Source organism: Zeus faber, assembly GCF_960531495.2.
Source record: "Zeus faber genome assembly, chromosome: 14".
In the NCBI taxonomy this organism is placed as follows: Eukaryota; Metazoa; Chordata; class Actinopteri; order Zeiformes; family Zeidae; genus Zeus; species Zeus faber.
Genome location: NC_137200.1, coordinates 28,061,801 through 28,075,626, shown reverse-complemented (window position 1 = coordinate 28,075,626; position 13,826 = coordinate 28,061,801). Strand labels below are relative to the sequence as shown.

The window sequence follows — 13,826 nt, the reverse complement described above, 5'->3', positions numbered from 1 at the left end:
CTCTTCCTATACCTCTACCTCTACTCTACCTCTGCTCTACTCTACTCCACTCTACTGTACTGCACTTATATTCTACCTCTACCCCTACTCCTACTCTATCTGTACTCTACTCCACTTCTACTCTCCTTCCCTCCCACCTCACAAGCGCTGGGTTTCAGCAGCCTGTTTCTACTCAAACCTCTCTCTAGGTGTGTGTAAGTGTGTGTGTGTGTGTATGTGTGTGTATGTGTGTGTGTGTATGTATGTGTGTGTGTATGTGTGTGTATGTGTGTGTGTATGTGTGTGTATGTGTGTGTGTGTGTGTGTGTGTGTGTGTGTGTGTGTGTGTGTGTGTGTGTGTGTGTGTGTGTGTGTGTGTGTGTGTGTGTGTGTCAGCTAAGCCTGTATTACCTCAACATCCTGTTTCCACACACACTTCCTGTCTTATCAGCTGTGTATTTAGTGTTTCCGTCTGTCTGCGGACACTGACCTGTCTGTGTGCGTGATGGGGGTGTGTGTGTGCAGAGTTCAGTGTTTGTTGGGGTTAAACTTTAAACCGTGACAGGGTGAATTCTGCTGAAACGAAGGGTCAACCTGCGTCAGCCATTCACTCCCCATTCATTCACTTGTTCATTCATTCCTTTCCCAACTCATTTGTATCGTTCGTTCATTTATTCATTCACTCGCTCCTTGAGTTTGTTCCTGCACTCATGCCATCAACACACGTTCATTTGTGAGTTCAGCAGCTCACTCATTCATCCATCTCGACTTTTTATTGTCCTTCCCTTCGTCCATCCTTCCCCTTCTTCCTACCTTCCATCCTTCCTTCCTACCTACCTACCTCCCTCCCTCCCTCCCTCCCTCCCTCCCATCTGTCCATCCACCCTTTCTCCTTCCCCTCCTTCCATCCTTCCTCCATCCTTCAGCAGTTCACTCGTCCTTTTCACCTTACTTCCACCATTCCTTCCATCCATCCTTCCTCCCTTTCTTCCTTCCTTCCTCCCTTCCATTCTTCCTTCTTCCCTCCCTTGCATCCTTCTCTCCTCCCTTCCTTCCATTCTTCCTTCCTTCCTTCCTCCCTTCCGTCATCAATCCACCCTTCAGTAGTTCACTCATTTACCCATCTTGACTTTTTACCATCTTCCCTTCCCTCCTCCCTCCCTCCCTCCCTCTTTTCCTTCCAAGTTTCGCAGAAATCAACCATGATGTTTCGTTCTATGAATGTGCGCGCATCCGCACACACACACACACACACACACAAAACGTGCACGTGGCTCTCCAGGACTTCCTGAACCCTTGACTCTTGTAGAGCAGAGGTCACCTCCTCCATCCATCACTCCTCTCCTCTCTCTCAGGATATTTGCTTTCTTTTGTCTGTCTGTTATCGGTCGGTCTCCCCCCTCTCTCTCTTTCCCCCACCCTCTCTCTCTCTTTCTCTCCCTCTTCTGTCTCTCTCTCTCTTTCTCTCAGTTTATTTGCTCTTTTGTTTCTCCGTCTGTAATCAGTCTGTTTATGTCCGTCTCCCTCGCTCCTTCTCTCTTCCCTCCTTCTTTCTCTCTGGGTTTGGTTCATCTTGTGAACAAACACACGTGTTTCCTTCACTCTTTTTTTTAAATTATGCTTTATTTCATATAAAAATAAAACAACAAACAAATAAATTAGATATTTCTAAAATAATTCTCTGGGTTTGGAGGGGGAGTGTGTGTGTGTGTGTGTGTGTGTGTGTGTGTGTGTGTGTGTGTGTGTGTGTGTGTGTGTGTGTGTGTGGGATTAAACAACATTTTATCAAACCGGACCAGTTGCTTTTTACAGAAATTTTGATTGAAATTACACTTTTTTTTTTTTTTTTTACTTGAAAACCTTTAAAATGTGGAAATTTGTTGATTAAATAAATAAATCAAAGCAGATTATCTCTGATTAAGACGCTTCTGATCAAACCCAACAGTGAGCAGTGTTCGAACGGAGGTTCAGGTTCTGTGCATTACCATTAGTTGCATTAGCATATGGAAAATAAGATGGAGATCGGAATGGGGGGGGGGGGGGGGGGGGGTGTATTACCATGATGGGGGGGCACCTCCTTTTCTAACCCCACCCCAAGCAAAGACACACCCTGCTTTCACATTCAACACACACACAAACACACACACACTTATACCTATACACACGCACACACACAACATTTGCTCCCCAAATTATTTTTTTCAATTTCTTATTATTGTTGTAATTTTAGACGTTTTAAACGAACATTTTACAAAATGTAAAAAAATAAAAACAACTCCTGAAAATGAATTTGTAGTATTAAAAGGTAAAACATGTATCTGTAAAGGGAAAAAAAAACAGGTTTAAAACGTTTATTTTATTTTGGAATGAGACTTTTATTTTGTGTCATTAAGAATAATTTATAAAAAAAAAAGCTTCTTGTCTTAGAATGGCTGATATGTACAAACTTTAATATTTAATATTCTAATATATTCACAGGAAACTCTCTCTGCCGCTATAGAAACTCCTGAGATTTAAGACCATTTTTAAATAAAAAAAACAACAAAGTAAAATAAAACTTTATATATAGAGAGATTTATATTTAACAATCAACAATTTTTTTTAACATATCAAAATAAATCTTTTTTTTCAAAGTTTGTTAAAACGCCTTTAGCTTATATTTTATTCCTTTTTTTTGTTTACTCTCGTGCTCTGCCTTTTTTATTCTTTTTTGTTTCCTTCGTTCAGTCCGTCAGTCCAAAGTAGCAACGTATCCCATGATGCACCTGTTCCACACCGCCACCAGGCCACGCCCACAGTGCTCCAGCCGTGTGTGTGTGTGTGTGTGTGTGTGTGTGTGTGTGTGTGTGTGTCTATTGCTGCCGCTCAAGCAGGTCCTGGTACACCCGTAGCACGGGCTCAGGGCACAATGCATCGTGGGTAAAAACGGAGTCGTTGTCCGACGAACAGGAAGTGGAGGCGTCGTCGCAGGAAGGAGAATACTGCTCGAAGGGCGTGGACAGGTCCAGGTACTGAGAGACAGACAGGAAGGAGAGAGAGACATTAAAACCGTTTTTTTAATGCAGCTAATGACACTAGTTAACTGGTAGATAGGTAGACAGACAGACAGACAGACAGACAGATAGACAGACGGATGGATATTAGTTAGAGATGTTTCTATGGTAACCAAAATGTCCAGTCCCATGGCAAAACACAACACAACGTTTAGTTCAGCCTTCATCTGGACATTCATGTTGACACTGAGATGAACGAGTGAACAAGAGAAAAATACAGAGAGAGAGAGAGAGAGGGAGGGAGAGGAATAGAGTGTTGTGTTTGTTTATTGACCTCCATGTTGGAGCTCAAATAGTTTGTGTACTGAAGACATCTGGAGAACAGACAGAGAGAGATGGAAGGAAAATAAGGAGAGATGGAGTGTCTGTGTGTCTGTGTGTGTGTCTCTGTGTGTGTGTGTGTGTGTGTGTGTGTGTGTGTGTGTGTGTGTGTGTGTGCGCGCACACCTCGTCGGACACTGTCAGCAGCACTCGGTCCAGCTCGTCCACAAGCTGCTTGAAGGTCGGACGCTGCGTGGGGACGGCGTGCCAGCACTCACGCATCTTCATGTAGCTGCAAATGCACATACACAAACGCACGCACACACAGACACACACACACACACACAGAGGTTAATATTTGACTAAATCTGAATATTGTTCATCACACTCTGTATCTGTATCAAACACGTCTACTTTAATTCAAGACATTAACTGTTGCCAAAAAACCCACAAATGAGTGAATCAATGAATGAATGGTTGAATGAACAAATGAATGGATGGATGGGTGGGTGGATGAATGAATGGATGAACGAACGGGTGAACAGATGGAGGAATGAAGGAATGAATGAAGGCCTGTTGATGTCGTTTCAACCGAGTTCACTCTGTCATAGTTTAAAGTTTAACCACAAGAAACACTGAACTCTGGACCCACACACACACACACACACACACACACACACACACACACACACACACACACACACACTCACAGCTCGTGCGTGCAGTTGGAGGGCTTGTCCATGCGGTGTCCCTCCTTCAGCAGTTTGAACAGCTCCTCCACCGGGATGCCGGGGTACGGGGAGCCCCCCAGGGTGAAGATCTCCCACATCAGGACCCCGAAGGACCACCTGGGGGGAGGAGATGAGGGGGGCGGGGGAGAAGGAGGAGGAGGAGGAGGAGGAGGAGGAAATTAAAGGGTTTGTTTGGGCAGACCTGTAATTCACTGCAGTCTATTCTTGAATCAGAGTGGTTAGTGTGTGTGTGTGTGTGTGTGTGTGTGTGTGTGTGTGTGTGTGTCTGTGTGTGTGTGTGTGTGTGTGTGTGTGTGTGCGTGCACTCACACGTCGCTCTGGTGTGTGTACACTCGGTCGAACAAAGCCTCTGGTGCCATCCACTTGACCGGCAGTCGGCCCTGAAACGCACACACACACTGTTAAAGCTCAAAGACACACAATCAATCTGATCAATCCGATCGATACGATCAATCTGCTGATGGATGGACCAATAAGTGGAGGGATCATCGCTCACGTTGGTGGTCTTCTTGTAGTAGTCGATCTGGTGCACGCCCCTCGCCAGGCCAAAGTCTGCGATCTTCATCACGTTGTCTTCAGTCACCAGAACGTTGCGAGCAGCCAGGTCCCTGTGGATGCACTGAGAAGAGAGACAGGATCAGTACTGACCTGTCTGTCCTGACCTGTCTGTCCTGTCTGGTACTGACCTGTCTGTACTGCCTGTCCTGAATGTACTGACCTGTGTGTACTAACCTGTCTGTTCTGTCTGTCCTGTTCTGTCTGTCCCGTCTGTAATGACCTGTCTGTACTGTCTGTCCTGTCTGTACTGTAGTGCCTGTAGTGTCTGTCCTGTGGTTCCACCCTGCAGCAGACATGGTTCTAGTGTAATGTCAACATGTGGCGTCTCAGTTTAGAAATGAAAAACGTCTCCAAACGCATTTAGAAACCCTGAGCGAGGTCGAGGAAAAAACAAGGATGAAAAAAGACTGGAGTGAGAGAGATGGAGCGAGAGAGGGAAGAAAAAGAGAGAGAGAGAGAAAGAGGAGCTCTTGGCCTCACTGAATGAGCGTCATTAAGTTTATTCTGGGTTTTCATTTGGAAATAGTTGTGGCTCTGGTGGTGGCATTGTGCGGGTCCCCCCGTGGTGGAGGCCTGGTCCCAGGAGCTTGGTCCCTGAGACCACAGGGCCTGGGGCCGCCCGGGGGACGGATTTAGAGCCGTGCTAAGAAAAGGAAAAGAAAGGGAAAAGGGTGGAGAGGCGTAAACAGCTCTCAGAGACACGAGTGAAAGACGGAGACAATAGAAGGAGGGAAGGGTCCTTTCTTCATGGCGGCTCTGGGGCTCTCAGAACTGGGCTCCGATCTCAGATGTGATATTATTGATCTTCATCCACTTTAAGGTTTATGGCACTCATAAAGTCAACAAGGGGGGTGGATGTCCTACCACCACTACCATATCTGGACCACCGCCACGGGGGGTAACGACAGAATGTTTGTAGGAGCTTGTACTGTAGAAGTGATAATTCTTAACATTCTTCAAATTCTATCTTCAAAGAAAAAAGCAAAAATAACCTCTGGTCGCTACCTGGTATTACTGCTGTGAGCCTCCCATCATCTTCTCTGATTTGTTTTCAACAAACGCTACTCCCATCAGCCCTTGGAGGCCCTCTTACCCTTTTGGAAGCCAGGTACTCCATCCCTCGGGCCACCTGGTAGGCGCAGGACAGCAGGTCTTTGAATGTCAGCTGCTCCTCAGGCACCTTGGTCACATCGAAGGTGTAGTCCATTCCCGGGGGCCGCCGAGCCCGTAGGTACTCCCTCAGGCTGCCCTTGGAGGCGTACTCCACCAGGACATAGAGCGGACCTGGAGAGGAGAAAGAGGGTTGTGTTAGGGGATGGTATTGTATCTCAGAGGATCTGGCGATTCCTGGAGAAGAACCCTGTTTTTGAGTGTTGGAATTGGAAATGAAGGGGTCGTCCTCTCGTCCTCTCCAGTCCACTAACCCCTGGCAGGGACTTACCATCTTGGGTGCAAACGCCCAGCAGGTTGATGATGTTCCGGTGCTTATCCATCACCTTCATCAGCTCCATCTCAGAGATCAGATCTGCCAGATCTTTATCCGTGGCATCATCTGAAGAAAAAATATCAAGGACAAGAAAACATTGTTAAAGTAATTTGATATAGAGCAGTGGGGTTGAAAAAACAGTCAGGTTCAGTCAGTTCCAAGTGTTTCAGGCATACACTTCCTAAAAAGGTCTTTGAATCAGCACCTGAGTTAACTAACGTGGTCCAGTAGTGAAGTTCTAGTTTGCTACTGAGCTTCTCTCACCTTTAAGCATCTTCACAGCAACAATAGAAGCCTGGTCCGGACAGTCCCTGCTGATGCCGTAGGCCTCTGCTCGGACTACCTGCCCAAAGCAGCCCTCACCCAGAGGCTTTCCCAATGTGAGGCTGCAGAGGAGACGACAGAGTTCAGAAAAATAATGCATCCCAAAAGAAATCCAGCAAATCCATAATTTGGGCTGCGGCTTTGGTAAAACATAGGTTGGGAAAGCCCAAAATGGCCCGCGGGCCGGCTTTCTTTTTTGAGTCTCGCTCGGATGCTTTCCAGATGATTCCAGGAGCGAAACTAAATTTACTCGTTTCAGGAACTCGCACCGCGAGCAAAACAGGAGCGTCAAAACAGAAACAGAAGTAAAGTAAAATAGCTTAGTAGAGGCTCACCCAGATTTATCAACAATCACCTTGAGGATTCTGAACATTTATACTGGAATATAATGTGCACAATTATGGCAATTGTACTTGATTCTTATGCTAGTGGAATTCATTTTGGGAAGTTTCAAACTCTTGGTCATTTAAATTCATTAAGAAACTCCTCTGCTGTGAGAAGCAGAAGAAGCAGACAAAATAAGTCCTACTTCTCTCGAGGGAACTCCCAGTCCGGATCACAGGGAATCTCAAACTCCAGAACCCCGGCCAGCATCGGGGAGCAGCTGGACGAGAGGCGGGCAACCCTCATCAGGGACGCGCTGGACTTCCCAGAGGAGTTTGACTCCACCGAGTACTGCAGAGAGATGTTAGCAGTCAGCGCAACACACCAGGAACATGGGCAGACATTGTATTTAGCATAACAATTTGAAAGGACCTCGGTAAATTGTGAGGTTGTTTTCTTGAGGTTTCTGAAGTTGTTTTCTAACGTTTGACTTCAAAAGAATGAGTGAATCAGTGATCCAATACTCTTAATTTCTTCATTTTGAGTTATTGCTAGTTGCCCCAGGAGATTTTCTGTTATAACTATAGTTGTATGAAAATAAAGTTAGTGGATGGCAAGCCACTGTTCCAGACAGCTAACTTTGTTGAAGAACTGATCAGATGCTAAAGTGGAAGGCAGAGAGCTCAGCCACGTCAACACACTCCACCCTCTGCTGATGAGGACTCTTCACCTGTCTGCGCAGAGGGAACTTGGAGAGCTTCTGTACTGGCAGGACGTCAAACGGTTCCCTGTTGGGATGGACCTGCATCCGACACAACACCACGATCACAACGGCCATGATCAGAGCAAGCAAGCCAGACGCGTAGATGATGATGTCTGTGTACTTGGTCTCCATATTGCTCCCATCACCGGAAACTTCCTCCTCTGGAGAAGAAGGAAAATTATTTGTTATCTACTACCGTAAAACCCTGGAGAACGTACCTGAACAGGTACCTGTATAGGTACAAACTTTGAGATGGGGTAGAGGTATAGACGATGTATAGGATAGAATGAGATTACTTGCAGGAGGGTCATCAGAAGTTAGACGTTCTGCAGTTTGACCACATTTGTCTTTAAGTTAGTTAGTATCCAGCACAGATTTTCTCCAGCGGGGTCTGACCTGAGAGCACCATGAGCCACGCCGATTGGTAGGAGAAGCCGATGGAGTTTCCAGCCAGGCAAGTGTACTCCCCGGCGTCCTCCATGGTGACCTTGGACAGGTAGAGGACCTCCACCTCCGACATGTTCAGACTCCCGGTCTGCACCCAGAAAACAACACCCAATTGATTTTCTTTCATATCTGACAAGTTTGATATTGATCTTGAGTCTTGGTATCAGATTATTATTGCATTATATGGGTGCCCCATATCAGACTGATATCTGAGTATATCGGTCACAGTTTGTGGTTCTCGACCTTGAGGATCTGGACATAGGGCGCTCCGTCGGGTCCGAAGCGGCTCCCATTTCTCTCAATGTGCTTCAGCCACTGGATGTGTGGCTGAGCGTCGCTGTAAACTTTACAGAAGAACTGGACGTCGCTGCCCACCACTGCTGTGGTGTTGGCCGGTAGGCCTGCCTGGAGGATGGGCCTGTGGGGGGAGCGCTCTGGGGGAGGAGAGGGAGGATGGAGTTATTTATTATTGTGTAAACTCTCTTTCCAAACATGAGACAAAATATTTTTTGAATAAAACAATAAGGAAACATTAAGGAAACAAAATCAATTATGCGAAAACATAGTGGAAAGCTGGAATCTATTTTGCATCCATCACATTAGGGTTTTTCCTCAACCAGGAACATTTCACCATATCTGTTTTTTGACAAACTCTTGATATATGATATTACATTGTATATATTTTGTTTAATTAAGTTTATGTGCAGTAAGATGTGACCTCTACTCGCACCATTTAATCTGCAAAAAGAGAGCGAGAGACAGAGGAGAACTCTGTCTCTTTCTCTTTCTCCCTCTCTCATTAGTGTCGCACGCCCTCCCCCAAACCCCCACCGGGCGCCTCTGGAATGGCGATGGACAACGCCCGCCCCTCCCCTTCTCTGTCTGCTGTCACAGGTCAGCAGGAATGCTGGGATGGACGCCAGGCGGTCGGACGCCTTCCACCAACACCCCCCAACATGAACCCTGGGATAACAGCTAGAAGGCTCCAGCTAACACCCCCAACATGAACCCAGGGATAGCAGCTAGCAGGGGGCAGCTAACACCCCCAACATGAACCCTGGGATAGCAGCTAGCAGGGGGCAGCTAACACCCCCAACATGAACCCTGGGATAGCAGCTAGCAGGGGGCAGCTAACACCCCCAACATGAACTCTGGGATAGCAGCTAGAAGGCTGCAGCTAACACCCCCAACATGAACCCTGAATAGCAGCTATTTGGCTGTAGCTAATACTCCCCTCATGAACCCTGAGGTAGTAGCTCGCAGCCTAACATCCCCACATGAGCTTCCGTCATACCCAGGACATCCAGCAAGTAGGTGTGGGCGATGGAGCCATATCTGTTCTCCACCTGACAGGTGTAGTTCCCTCGGTCTGAAGGCACCACGCTCTCCATCACCAGACTCCAGTGTTGATGTCTCAACTGGAAACCATCAAAGACACACATAAGGATATTAAACTGCATCTTCTGGAAACATCTGGAAACATCTGATGAAGTGGTGGGAAGTTTCCTGGTGGGAATGCACATGTCGGACCCCTAACCTTGATGCCCCCGATGCGATGCTCCCCTCTGAACTCGCGGCCGTTCTTCATCCACCGGATGGAGGGCATGGGGCTTCCCATTGCGGGGCAGCGGAACTTCACTGTGTTCCCGGCGGGGACGGCGTAGAGCTTCTTCTCCATGCGCTGAGTGTGTGTCCAGTACGGCCCTGGAACAGAGACACAACAGTAAGATACCAGTAACACACCAGTACAGCTATGGTTAATGGATTGCCTTTGTGAATTCCTTCCTAGTTCACCTCTGGAGAAGTAGAGCTGCTCGTTCTCCATCTCGGCCGATGTGTCCTCCAGGTCGCCCTCGTCGTCGTCGTCTCCTGAGCCCAGAGAGTCTGAAGACGTCCAGAGAAGAAGAAGAAGAAAAGGTGAAGAAGAACAACAACAAGCTGAGCCAGACTGAAACCTTCCTCCTGATGACCAGCAGTTTGGAAGCGTCTAGAACATTCTGACCTGCCACGGTGATGGTGAAGTTGCGAAGCGGCTCCCTGGAGCCTCGCGGGGCACACACGTAGACACCCGAATCCTCGTACGTGGCGTCGGCGATCTCCATGATGACGCCCCGGATGTGAATGCGGGCAGTGTGCACCACCCGCCGCCCCTCCTTGTACCAGAACACGGCCGCGTCCGGTCGGCCCGGCCAATCGCAGCGGAGCTTCAGGACATCTCCGGGCTCCAGAAGTAGGTGTTCTGAGGTATCCTCCCACAGGTCCCCCAGGACCTCTTTTGGGTGAGACAGGGGGAACAGGGGTTAGGACAGTGGGGTGATTTGGTACTGGAGTGGAGGACTGGGGAGACCAGGGAGTATTTATGATATGATAAGCCTGCTGGACTTCCACTAGAACTGGGCTAGAACTCTACAGAATCTCATAGATTAACGTAAAAATCATATTTCTCATCTATCATGGCGTCAAAGGAAAGTTGAAGTTTTGCATAATATCAAGTCAATATCCACTCAAGAATTCTCAACCTCATGTTAGGAGAATCCAGCTGTGGTTCATCACATTGAACTATCTGGCGTAAAGTAAAATATCAGAACTAAACTACAGTTATTTGAATAATAATCCCTGTAATATTGTCTCACAGAGATAACAGAGCTTACAAAGACCGCTAAGCCCCTCCCCCCCCACACTCAGCTCTAATGAACATGTCGCAGACTGACAGATAGGGAGGTGGAGGAGGGGTTCGGGTTGAGTGGAGATGTAAGGAGGGAGGGCGCCACCCCCCCTCCACACAACTACACCCCACCCTCCCACCCCCAACCAACAACACACACTCTATAGCGTATCGTTCTTACTCGTTGGTAAAAAATTACCTGGAGTTTCTGCAGTAGCTATCAGCTCCACAGTTTGGGAAATTATGCTTCCTGTGGAGACAGTCTGAGATTAGTTTCTAAAAAGTGGCAAGGCACCAACACTGGTCAGGGTTGGGTTTCTATTCCTACCTGGTAGGACCTCCACCCACGCAGACTGCATGGCCTGCAGCCTCCTCCCTCTGTGCTCCACCTCCGCCATGCAGATATACTCTCCAGCGTCGCCCAGTGTAACGTTTTTCAGCATCAGCGTGTTCAGCCTGGAGGTGTTGCTCTCCAGCAGCTGTAGAACCGACACGGTGCAGACAGAAAGTTAGTTTGAACAGGTTGTGTGTGCTTGTGCTCCTAGACTGTCTCCGAGCTCCTAGAATAGGAATGTGAAACACTTTAAGGGCTGGAAAGCCCTTTGAATTACATTTGTTTGCCTGAAAGGTGCGCTACAAATAAAGTTTAATTTGATTGATTTGATATAGAATGTCTCCTAGACTGTCTCCTAGCTATTTCTCTGGAGACTGTTGGGATCTAGGAACTGATCCCTCCCAGATTGGTTGATCTCGAGAGATTCTTCAATAGAATGGAGACGGATGCGATGCAAAATGGATCCTTTATTGACACAATGACAAAGACCAAGAGACGAGCCAAAAGCAAAAGCGACCAAGCCAGAGAGAGAGCGCATGTCTCCTCAGACACACTCCTATATACTTCCTCCGAGGCAAGTCGTATATAAAGGCTATTTGGATGAGAGATGTCATAAAGAGACATTTTCTATGTTGGGCACCATTTTAAGTAAAATGCCCTGTCATTTCTATCAGCGGCCATTTTGTGCGCTATACTACATCCAACAAGACCCAGAGGGACGTCCTCACCGTTAGCGGGCGCAGACGAGGTGATGTGTCTTCAGCTGCATCTTCCCTCTTCAGCCACTGGACCCTGGTGCTGAGCGGCCGGTGGACCCTGCACTGGAGCCGGACTGCGCTGCCCCGCACCGCTGTGGCGTTCTCTGGGTAGCCAGGCAGGATCAGAGGCCTGGAGCCACGGAGGTCTGGAGGTCAGGGGGAGACAGGCGGCGTTAGTACAGTACAACACTACAGCATACTAGCATACTATCTAGTAGGCAAAACTAGTGTTTACTGTGTCCAAACCACAGTATGCATCAAACAGAATGTGAAAAGTACCATAGTATGTAAACACTGCACACTACACTGATATCACAGTGCATTGTGAGGGCAAGACGCCGGCAACAGATTCTCTGCAGCATCGTCATGTAACCTCCACTCCGAGCCGGGGTCGAAATCCAGAGAACGTTACATCTCCCTGCCAGTGTGACATGTTCTCGCTCTCCACGACAGAGTGGTTTAACTCTGATAGCCCGACCTGTCACCCCCCACAGATACCAATATCAGCAGGTCTCACCACCATCTCCCCCCTTTGCTCCAATGGCCTGTTCCACCATCTGCAGCCAGTTCAAGACTCAATCACTCGGAACGGGCAATTTTCCGTCTGATTACTTCCTGCAAGCACTCGGTGAAACAGTAACTGTTCCCTGCAGAAGCTGAAGTTCCCTCAACGGACCCTTTAGGAACACTCCGCCTCAGGACAGACAGACAGACTGAACTCCATCCATTGCATGCTAGAGGCCAGGAGGCATTGGTTGGCAGCCCTCTCCTTCCCCGTTGAAGTTGTTCTACCTTCGGCCTCTCCTCAGTGAGTGCTTTGGTCTGGGTGGAGGTGTGGAGGGGTCAGCAGCAGCCTGTCGTCCTGACAGGTGGAGAACACAGGCCCATTGAGCGACGCAGCAAGGCAACGCTTGTCGGCCAATCAGCCGCATAATGCCGCCATTGTGCCTCCGAAGGGGAATCCAGAGAAGTGGAAATGTTTCCCCTCACGCTGCTCCGACCCTCCAGGGAAAAAGCAAAAGTATACATCCACATGTAGTACTAAGACTAGTACTACCACCGGTACTATAAAGTGTTTGGAGAACCCCTGACAGGGTCGGCTGACTTTTCACGAGACTGTCTCACACATCTGGAAGGTGAAGACGGTTCCTCCTGCTGTTACTGGTGTCCATGATCGATTGTACAACCATAAAACATCCATCAAATTGACCTCAGATCAGATCTGATGTTTGGCTACCAACCAGGTCAACAGCAGGACGGAACACTGAACATTTTAGCCTTAAAGTGCAGCGTTTCAGTTAATTCTACCTAATTTCCTCCCAGGCCAGGCGTCCACCTAATGGACCGCGTGGGCGCTGCGCTCGCTAATGATCTGAGAAAAAAAAAACCTGATACAGGAATCACAAGCCGCCTCTTGTTCGAGACGCTGAGGCTGCAACGGTGCAACGTGCACTGATAACATACGACACGCACGCATAGATACAGGTAATGGTGGTTTATGAGGCAATCTAGAAAAACATCTAAAACCAACATTACTTGGGGTTACGTCAATTTCAAACAGCATTAAAACACATTTGAATCACGAGAGTAAATGAGAAAGATGCATGTAAAATATTTCACAATTTTAAAACAGTATTAAAGTATTTTTATGAGGACATTAAATTATTGAAACACCGAATTGTGAGAACACTAGATTGTGAGGACACAAAATTATGAGGACACTTAATTGTGAGGACAATAAATTATGGGGACACTGATTTATTAGGACACTAATTGTGAGGACACTTGATTAGAACGACACTACATGAGGACACTAGATTGTAAGGACACTTATTGTAGAGGACACAAATTTATGAGGACACCAGATTGTGGGGACACTTGATTATGAGGACCCTAGATTGTGAGGACACTTGATTATAACGACACTACATGAGGACACTAGATTGTGAGGACACTTGATTATGAGGACACAAATTTATGAAGACACCAGATTGTGGGGACACTTGATTATGAGGATGCTAAAATATGAGGACACTGATTTCTTAAGATGCTAGATTGTGAGGACACTTGATTATGAGGACACTAGATGAAGACACTAATATATGACATATTACATTTCACT

At 47.4% G+C, this 13,826-nt stretch overlaps 1 protein-coding gene across 1 annotated transcript in view; it reads right to left on the bottom strand.

The window, feature by feature from the left end:
• Window positions 1–1,594: 1,594 nt before the first annotated feature.
• Window positions 1,595–13,826, bottom strand: part of fgfr4 (fibroblast growth factor receptor 4) — a 13,837-nt gene continuing 1,605 nt past the window's right edge. Inside the window, exons 2-20 of the mRNA XM_080013406.1 lie at window positions 11,675–11,850; window positions 10,941–11,091; window positions 10,812–10,862; window positions 9,950–10,219; window positions 9,742–9,831; window positions 9,485–9,651; window positions 9,242–9,365; window positions 8,191–8,381; window positions 7,897–8,035; window positions 7,468–7,661; window positions 6,943–7,088; window positions 6,354–6,475; window positions 6,045–6,155; window positions 5,697–5,887; window positions 4,542–4,664; window positions 4,355–4,425; window positions 4,004–4,141; window positions 3,480–3,585; window positions 1,595–2,990 (exon numbers count right to left, since the gene is read on the bottom strand). Coding sequence (XP_079869532.1) covers window positions 2,832–2,990; window positions 3,480–3,585; window positions 4,004–4,141; window positions 4,355–4,425; window positions 4,542–4,664; window positions 5,697–5,887; window positions 6,045–6,155; window positions 6,354–6,475; window positions 6,943–7,088; window positions 7,468–7,661; window positions 7,897–8,035; window positions 8,191–8,381; window positions 9,242–9,365; window positions 9,485–9,651; window positions 9,742–9,831; window positions 9,950–10,219; window positions 10,812–10,862; window positions 10,941–11,091; window positions 11,675–11,850 — 2,720 coding nt within the window. The 3' untranslated portion in view covers window positions 1,595–2,831. The remainder of the gene's footprint in view (window positions 2,991–3,479; window positions 3,586–4,003; window positions 4,142–4,354; window positions 4,426–4,541; window positions 4,665–5,696; window positions 5,888–6,044; window positions 6,156–6,353; window positions 6,476–6,942; window positions 7,089–7,467; window positions 7,662–7,896; window positions 8,036–8,190; window positions 8,382–9,241; window positions 9,366–9,484; window positions 9,652–9,741; window positions 9,832–9,949; window positions 10,220–10,811; window positions 10,863–10,940; window positions 11,092–11,674; window positions 11,851–13,826) is intronic.